This window comes from Crocodylus porosus, unplaced genomic scaffold (genome assembly GCF_001723895.1).
Source record: "Crocodylus porosus isolate Cpor-Errol unplaced genomic scaffold, CroPor_comp1, whole genome shotgun sequence".
NCBI classification, from domain to species: Eukaryota; Metazoa; Chordata; order Crocodylia; family Crocodylidae; genus Crocodylus; species Crocodylus porosus.
The window spans coordinates 13,528,049-13,537,858 of NW_017728949.1; the positions used below are offsets into that span (position 1 = coordinate 13,528,049).

The 9,810-nt window shown below is 44.0% G+C and overlaps 1 protein-coding gene across 1 annotated transcript in view; it reads left to right on the forward strand.

The window, feature by feature from the left end:
• The window catches only part of NDUFA10 (NADH:ubiquinone oxidoreductase subunit A10), a 50,953-nt gene extending 45,318 nt beyond the window's left edge, over window positions 1-5,635 (forward strand). Inside the window, exon 10 of the mRNA XM_019554439.1 lies at window positions 5,207-5,635. Coding sequence (XP_019409984.1) covers window positions 5,207-5,275 — 69 coding nt within the window. The 3' untranslated portion in view covers window positions 5,276-5,635. The remainder of the gene's footprint in view (window positions 1-5,206) is intronic.
• Window positions 5,636-9,810: the final 4,175 nt, after the last annotated feature.

The following is a 9,810-nucleotide window of genomic DNA, read 5'->3' on the forward strand; positions in this document are numbered from 1 at the left end:
CACCTTGCAGAGTCAGTCTTTTCGTTCTGATATGTGCATCATCTCTTATGAACAGCTAAGGAAAATAGTTTTTGAAGTGTACTACTCTTGTAAAAACTCCCCTTTTGAAATACTCATGTTCCTTTCTCTGTTGTAGGTTAGTGCATAACAGCTGCATGACACTGCTTACTAGATATGTAGTTTCATTTGCTCTTATTTTCCCTTTTGAATTTTTTAGCAATTTCAAGTGTGTGCCCATAATACATCCCCAATTGCAGATAATCTTGGCTCTGTAGTCTAACAAATATTTCTGCCAAGGCTTGCTGTGAATGACAGAGTATGGATGAATACATATTAAGAAATTGCTTTGATGTACTGTGTATATTTAACAAAAAACACATGGGGAATTTAAATTGGACAATGAAAATGAATTTGAATTTTGTTGGAGGCTTGGTACGCTTTAAAGATTTACCCAAAAACAAAATCATAAAACGCATGTAGTTTCCCAGAGAGCCCCCATTGCTTTAATAATCTGATTATCATCTGGGAATCTCTCTTAAATATCAAAGGGCCAATTAAATGCTGCCTAGAGAAGGCTGGAGAGTGCAGTTTTTTGCTGGAATTAATGGATGCAGGCTGGACGCAGCAGGCTTGATGGCCCGATAGTTTTCTCTCTGGCCTGCCACTGTAAATTTGTGGTGCAGAGACAGTGTAATCATTTTGTTTCTACCACAAATCTACTCTTTGCTCTGCAGGAGTTGCTGTTAACAGGACTGCATGATTGCTTCTGATATTTAGACAAGGCATTAAAAGACAACTTTAAATTAAAAACCTTGGAAAAACTGATCAAGAGTGACTTATAATGTTTTCTGATGTAGTGGGGTGGTGCCTGTGTACATTCAAAACATGTAAACCTTTTTCTGCTGATACTTCTATGGAAATTGTCTGCTTTCTCATTTTAAACTGAAATGAGGCCATATTCTAATTTAACATTGATATTTCTGTGGCATAGATCATATGCTGCTATAGATCATATTGATATGTAATTGTTCCTTTTTCATATGGGTGTTTTAAATTGTACTTTACCCAGACATTTATTCTTAAAAAAAAGTAATAATAATGGACATTGGTCTCCTGATATTTGTAAGCAACAATCTGTTGGGGAAGAAGGGAAAAATGCGTGTATATCACTGTGGCTGGGCACTTTTAGTGCCTGCCACTTAAAGAGGCTTAAGAAGGCCATAGAACAGGTGCGGTGCAGCCTAATGAGACTGTCACATGACTGTGGGAGGACTCCTGGATTGGAGGATGGGGCTGAGCAGCCCCAATATAAATCCAGGCCCTCGGGACTGAGCTGGCTGTTGCTGGAGGGAGCCAGAGGGGTAACATTGCCCAGCCGGAGCTGCTGCTCCCAGAACACCTGGAGGGCAGGGCAGGACCTATGAAGATGGAGAAGGTTCCTGGTCCTGGGGCATGACCTAAAACTACACCCTGCTGGGAAGAAGGGTGTGGTGAGGATGCCTGTGCTGGGATGGTCCCCAGGAAATGCCACACCAGTGCCTCCATAGTGAAAGGCGAGTATGGGGTGCCGTATAACCTCAGCCCCCACAACCTGGTGGGTAGCCCCATAGAGGGGGCAGAGGCAGGGTCCAGGCACATAGACAGACTCCTGATGCCCCATGGATGTAAGGCCCAGAAATCCCCAGGGAGGGGGCAGTGTGATGGTCGCAGCATAGAAATGTGAGGGAACAGCTGAGCAGTAGGCTGCATAGAGTAGGGCCCGTGTGGGGACCTGAAGGGCTGTGCATAGATGGCATAGAGTAGGGTCCGCGCAAGTGGGCCTGAAGGGCTGAGCAGCAGCTGCATAGAGTAGAATCTGTGAGAGGGGCCTGAAGGACTGCACGTAGTTTGATAGAGCGAGCCTCAGTGAGGGGGCAGAGTACTTATCCCAGCAAGGGGATAGTGTGAGACCCCAGTGAGGGGGCATGTGGCCCAAGTAAGCCTCCAGATGCCTGAGGCCAGGTTTGGGTGAGAGTTCGAATGCAGCCTAGCAATGGGGCTGGGGAGTTGGAAGTAATTTGGATGCCATCTGTGAGGCATGGGACATGGTAATGGGGAGGTGTATTACACCTTTGGAATCGGGCATTAAATGGGCAGCCTCCCACCTCAGAACCAACTTATCAAGGACATCAAAAACGTGACGGGCAAGTCAGGTGGGTGGACTGCCTGAGACAGGTGGGTGGTGCAGCATTTTGAAAGGCCCCTGAGACGACCCTCTGTCACAGTCACCAATATTAAACTTGTATCCGGTAGCTGAGGGCGTTTTTACATGTGCTCTGGGGGCAGGGCCTGGCGCTTTAATTAGAGCAGCTCTGAGAGCTGCTCTAATTAAAGCACCCTCAGTGTCTTGTGTATCAGCATCCCTGCATTTCAAAATGGTGGGGTGGGTGCTTTAGCCGGAGCTCATTTGATAAGCTTTAGTTAAAGCACCCCGTCGCCATTTTGAAGTACAGGGATGCTGATACATGAGATGCAGAGGCTGCTGGAGGCACGCTAATTAGCACGCTTCAGCAGCCTCCCCACATGTCTACAGGCACCCTGACAGTCAGTGCTGACAAGTGCGAAGTAATGCACATGGAGAAAAATAACCACAGGTATCTACGTATGCAAGGGTGGGCTCTGAACTAGCTGTTAGGAAAAAGACCTTGGACTTGTTATAGATAGTTCTCTAAAAACATCAGTTCAATGTGCAGCACCAACTGAAAAAAAGCCAGTGACATGTTGGGCATCATTAAGAAGGCAATTGAAAACAAAGCAGAAAACATCATCATGACACCATATAAATCCATGGTGCACCCCCATTTCAGGTAGAGGATTCTCTGCATCTCAAAAAAGATGTAGTAGAATTAGAAAAAATGGACCATTGATCTGACAATATAACATTCAATATAACACCGCTTACATTCTTTTCAGTGTTTAGGTTTCAAAATAATTTCATTGTAATTTGGCAGTCTTTTAAAAAATCCTTAATCACAGTAGATCTTTAGTCTGTTGGTTTCTTCACTTCTTTATTACTAGCTTACAAAACTGAGGTGCTTTGTATAGTTGATATTAGTTACTATTTGATCTTGTAGAAATTACTTCCTTTGTCATCTTATTTTTGAAAATAGGAACATGACGATTTCTGGCATTTTCATATTGCCATTGTTTCCTTCAAGTCATTCTCTCCCTTTTTTTCTATTTTTTTTTTTTAAATACATGAGACTTAAAGCAGAAATGTATTTATCTTTATTTCTACCTTGCCTCTTCTTTCTAAGGTATTGTATATACCTAGCAATTTAACGAATAACTCCTTCATGCCCTGATCCTGGACCTCTGTTTTCACCTACCAGAACAGGATAGCAGGACCAGGACTTTTTTGTGTACCTGTTAAATATCTGTTTAGACTGGGCCCACACTAGAAACTTTTCCTCAGGTAGTAATGTGAACTTGTTGTGACTTGTTTTGTAATTTTACCACATTTCTAAACTAACAGAAATCCCTGGAAGGATGCAGTTGTTATACCTGGGAGACATGCTTTTGCTTGTAAGCATGTATTTCTCTTGGAACTGGCTATAAGCTAAAGTACCAGCAAAAGTACTTTGTAGCTGACGTAGGCTGTCTCTACCCTAGGAGGGTTTGCTAGTATATTTTAGTACCAGCAGATCTTCCTTTGGTAGATTGAAACTTAGGCTGGTTTTTAATCCTTTAAAAATGCCATTACTTGAACAAAAACTTGAGAAGCTTGAAATTAAATTGTTTTTCAATCAGACTTTTCCCCCGAGCAGCCAGGAGTTCTCATGCTTGTTGTACACTGAGGATACAAGCCAGGTGATACAAGCCCTATTTTCTGTTCACATGCATTGCTTGCCAAGAGAGCATACACTCCTTTCCTTCCAAATCCTTATAGGAGGCACTCAGTATAGAACAGCCTTGTGCATCTTGACTCACTGTACAAGGCTGTCAGCAAAAGGATCATCTTGCTCAGGCCTGCACTTCAGTTTCACATATGCTTGTTTGCACAGAGGCAGCTGATCTGCTGCTTAGCTCCAGCATACAGCCTACAGCAGCTTCCCTCTGAACTGCTAAGTACTAAAACTGTGATTCATTTCTTTTACTGCATCTCCACTTGCTTCACTTCACTGATAACCCATCTTTCTACTCCCTCTCAGGTTAGGCTTTACCTTATCACCTTTCCTGTATTCCTCTCTCTGTTTACATCAATTCCTTTTGTTTTCCAAAACTGTCGTCATATCAGATGTCATTTCTGGTCACATTCCTTGTCCCTTATAGTCTCTACACCAATATAATTCAGATGGGTAACTCTGGTCAGAAGAATCATTAAGCAGAATCACTTTTAAATAAATATTTTACCAAAATAGTTTAGGAAATTAGATCTTGTGTCCATGGGATCAGGCCTGAAGTAAAAGTGAGATACTTCCTCAGAAATACACTAACTTTTCCTAGAATGTTAAGGGAAAAACTCCTTGGATCTACCCAAAGAAGATGGTTTTCCATTTAAGAAACCATGTTTATTTAATATAATTCTACTTGAAAATGTGTTAATTTTTGTATAAATAGCCTAGAGCAACAGGATTCTGAAGTTCCAGTCAAAAGTTGTCACTTTGTTCTTCAAAACTAATTCCTTGAGACCTAACTAAATGGTATGAGGAGTCTTAGTTGTCCTCTGTAAAGTAGAAAATGCAAAAAAATAAGGAAAACACTGATCTCTCTCTAGGGTTTTCTGCTTTATTGAATTGATATTCAGCACCTAAAGGCAGAATTTTTAATGAGCTTTAAGTGATCTAACTTAATGTAGTAATTAACTGAATTTTTCATGCATGTGATCTTTTGTATATTTAATATGTACCATTTTTGGCATTAGCTTATACTGACTGATTCCATTTCTGTAGCACATGCTGTGATTCAAGCTTTAACTCTTTGGAGCCATTTCTTAAAATACCTTTCTAAAAATCACAGGTAGGTATACAAATTGACTAAGTTGTCAACCTAAGAGCCAAAGAGTTTTGGGGTGGGTTCAGTTTTTGGCTGCGCAACTCAAGTAAGAGTAAGATTTTTCTGAAAGTGCTGAGCACTCACCCACTGAAAACTGGTGCGTCAGATGAGCTGATGGATGAACTTCAGGGATGGCCCCAACTGAACAAACTCTTGTTTTTTTTTTCCCTAGCTTCCCGGCCACTATTATGAAAGAGGCTATAATGCTGATATGGGTGACAAATGGATCTGGCTGAAATGAAGGCTGCCACCCTTTGAAAACCCTCGCACAGTATAATCACAAAACTTGAAGAAGCTGTGTTCGGTGTGCCTGCTCTACATCAATGGAGTATGCGCAGCACAAAAGAAAAGCACATTATGATCCAAGTCATGGAATAGCCTCAGAGGAAAGCAAACCACCATATTGTGTATCATAAGAGAACTTCCCATTGTATTCTGTCTAGAATTATCCATAATAATTGTAATAGAAAGGCTATCCAACATAATGGCAACTTCTTAAAATCAGCATGGAATCTGCATTTCTTCAAGACCTGTGGCTTAATACTGTTAGGGGTTGTGATTGTTACACTGAACTTGTGTTAAATAAAACCTGTATATGTTATGACTTCTGGTGTGCATTTCCCTCATCACATCATATGTGGTTCATTAGCTATGTGATTCCGGTAGAGCTGTATTTTTGCAAATAGGGCTGAAAGGCATTTTTTAGTGGGCATCAGCTTCAAAGCAAACAAATAGAGAAGTTGCCAGCAGAAGGGGAAATGAGCATTGAACACATTTAAGCAACAAAATATTTGCACTTAAAACAAAAGACTTCTTAATTGCCAGCAGTTGTACTCATAATTCCTTTTTCGAATAGGAAGCCATAGATCAAAATGCTGGTGCAGTATAAAAGGCAAAGTAAAAGTAATTATTTTTATATGTCACTAAAAATCCAAGTTAGAGTTCTTTTAAATAAATGATTCATTTGGTTTTAGTTACAATCATAAAAATTAAGCTTTCTGGCATTAGTTCAAGCAGTGCTCTCCAGATTTAGCCTGTAGTAATTCTGTACTTCCAGCAAAGGCCAAGTACTTTAATTATTGAATGAAAACGTGCCAGGCATTCCAATATTTAGGGCGGTACTTTTGGTGTAAGCAACCAAGTGTAGCCACTGACTTTTCCTACAGCAAGACTATTAGGAAAAGACTTATTAAAATGCGTCTTGTGGGCCCAATTAAATGCTGATATAGGCAAAAAACTTGTTTCCTTTTCTCCTTGGACTAATAAAAAATTTTTTCCAGCCATCCTGAGGCAAAGAGTGACCCCTTTGTTCATCGAAGAACTATCACCTCAGCTCCTGCACCATTAAAGCAGACAAGTGTTTGGGACAAACATGGGACTATATACCAGGATAGCACTCTTATGTTCCAGACCTGCACAAGCCTCAGCAGCACTGCTGCAGTGAGTCACAAGAGGGCTCCAACTCTTACACTGGCACCTAACGGAGAAACTACTCATCATTTTCCCCCTGTCAAAATAGGCATGTACTGCTTGGAAATCATCCCACTGTCACCTCATGCAAGATGGATAGTTAGGAGACAGAGAGTAAGTACAGTGGGGATAGGTGCACTCATATTACTTTGCCTTAGCGCAAATGATGTCAGAGTTCCTAAACTATTTCACGAAGCAGTGGTTTGTAGGACTTGCTATCCTGCAAGCGATGGTCCAAGCATGAGGAACGGCGTGGGCAGCGCAAGGATAGCCCAGGCACTAGGGGCACCACAACTTCTATCATTGAATGAGGCAAGTCCTGCTCCAGCACATAACCTGTCTGTGGTTATATGTTGTGTGTTACTGCTTCATGGTAATAGGTTTTTCCCTGCGTTTTCACATCCATTGATGATTGGCTATCTGGGTGTTGGATGTTAGAGAGGGATTTAACTCGGACATATGCCTCCTTATCCCAGTGGTAGGTAATCAGTCTTTTTGGCAGGTATGCCACAAGTTAAGCCCCTCCCCTCAACCTTTTCCTGTGCCACTGATCCTTGCTCCCCAGAGCTGTACCTGATAGTTTTCATCCTGTGGCAGAATGGCAGCAGGATAGAGTCTTTGGCCCCATGTAACACCAGCAGCAGAACAGTGCTATGAGAGATGTCACTGTCAAGGGCCAAATTAACTCTTCCCTGGCCTTGGAGATGCTGTATTTTTATGTGGCAAGCAAGAATCCAAAGCCCTTAATTTGGCAGCATCTGCAGAGCCAGGGGAAGGTTAACCTGGCTCTTGGCAGTGACACCTCCTCCTACAGAAGTGTCCTGCTGCCTGTCTCTCCCATGTAACAAGGGTCTCAAGCCCCCCATTTCCCTTCCAGCTCCCTTTTTACGGAGTGGCTACGTCTCATATGCCACACGGTTGCTACCTGTGGCACACGTGCTGCGGATTGATGCACCCGTTTTGTTGCTTGGCATCCTTGGGTTTAGAATGAAAAAGACAAAAGGATTTCTTGTGGCTACTTCAAGGAAAACCACTACTGTGTGCTAGTTGTGCATGGGCTATTTGGCAAGGGAGTTTCAGGGCTATGGGCTTCCATGTTGCTTATCAGCTGTAATAGCTTTATTATTTTATGGTGACAGGTGAAACTGGTATCTATGTCCTGTGGCAGCCTCTGTTGAGGCACCTAAAGATGCTTTCGATGATGGATTTGCCATGTGCCCAGTGACAGCTTCAGGGTCTGCACTTCCCATGGGAGAGATGGAGCAAGGCCCAGGGATGGCACAGCACTCTGGCACAAGCAGGGCTTCATGAAATGGCACCTTCAAAACCCAGGACATTGACAGGACAAGTTGCATCCTTGGGCCACTGCATGCCAAGAGGATGCCTGCAGGGAGTTAGTGAGGTCCCCTAGAGCAGCCCTTTCTCTCCCTTCACTGGGCAGCCCCCTCAGTGGCAACTCCTAATGGAGTTTCCCCCAGTCACACCCTCAGCCCCCTGGGTGATTCCCTGGGGCAGTGGGTGAAGTGCCTGTGAAGGCTGGCTCTGGGGCTGTGCCAGTCCATGGTATCTCTGTCCTGAAACTCATTGTGAGACAGTGACATGAGAACACTGGGTGCAGATGTAACTGGACAGCAGGCTCAGTGTGGGGCAGTACTCAGGCATGTGGGGCTGCCTGAGGGGGTCCTGCTGTGTTTGTGGGGGCACAGAGGCCTTGGCAAGGGGCAGTGACAAGGCTAGTCTGAATCTGAGCTTCCCAGATTAGGAGCTTGCCACAGGCATGCAAGTCCTGGTTTGGGATTGCCAAGCCGGGCTGGGCAGGACAGAGGTGCAATGGACAGGTTTTACACCCTGGGTAAAACCTTTTTGTGGCCTATAGTTTGGGGTGTTGCTGAACACCAGAGAGCAGGGAGAGGTTAGTCTTACCTGTCCTGGGGTTACAGAGAGCCCAGCTGTGGCTGCAGTTGTCCTGTATTCAGCCCTTGCAGCTGGGCACCTCCAACTGTGTCTTGCATCCAGCCTGTGCAGGCAGGGGGCTGTGTCCTGTGCATAGCCTCTCTGTAGCCAGGCGCACGGGGCTGCTTCTCTCCAGCAGAGCCAAGTTCACTGGAGGCAGCTGACCAGGTCAGCAGGGGCAGTGCAGCCCCCACCCCGGTCTTTTCCTCCCCTCTTCATTGCCAGCTGCACTAGCCCCTCTTCCCTCTTCCCTGATGCCATCTCCCCTTCACTCCTAAAAGCCTTCACATGCCACACAGTGCCAGCGTGCCCCCTTGTGACGTGCAGTGGGTTGGCCACCCCACCTTACCCTGTCACTCTTATTGGACAGTTCTTTAGCTCCTGGTGCCTAGCAGCCTGGGGCACTTAGCTTTGCTTACATATAGATTATGAGGCTGTTTTTATGTTAAGGATATATTTTATTAGCTCTTCTTGATACTCTGTAGCAGCCTCTACTGATGGATGGAACAGAGGGCCTGATGGATGGGCCTCATCTGCCAGGCCCTCCATGATTCCTTTGGTGGACCACCACTGCTTTTATAGGTTAACCCCACGCTTGTGTACTCCCTGTAACTTCTACCTTTTAGTCATTTACTTGGCAGTGTGTATGCGCACACGTATGCAAGCAAGAGTACGAACTCCTCTGCTGCGATGGGAAAGTTCTGTTGCTTGTAAAATGGGGAAACAATGTGCTGAATTTTTCAATGTGGGGACAGTGTGTGTGTGTGTGTGTGTGTGTGTGTGTGTGTGTACACGTGTTGTGGAGAGAAAGGGAATAAAATGAGAAATCTTCCACTTAAGAGTCCTCCAGCCCTTTTTAACAAAATGTATGTCCCTCAAGCTCTGTTTCAGATGGAAAGAAACAACATTCCAGTCCAGGGAAAAAATGCACTCTCCATTCGCATTGTGACAAAACACACAGTCAACATAAACACCGTCTCCATAATTTTAGCTGTCTGCTGCTTCAGGGTTCCCAGGTTTATAAACTAAATATAAGTATAGCAGTGTTTCTCTTCCTTGCTCTAACTTGGCGCTCATCTGAAGGGAAGTTTCTTACTGGTACTCCTTTCAGGAAAAAACTTCTACTGAATCAATGCTGGAAGCAATGGATTTTAGTTCCTTCTGAGCAATTAGTGTGATGACAAAGTTGGTGTAAAACAAAATTCTTTTCAGCCTTTTAGGAGATTGAAAAAAGGTAAAGTACCTGTAGCCATTACCACAACTTGAATTCAGCTCAGTTCTGTGGTATCAAGCAGAGGGGTCACCAGCCTATTACGGCCTACAGAGCTGGACCATCTGTGATGTTCAGTGGCA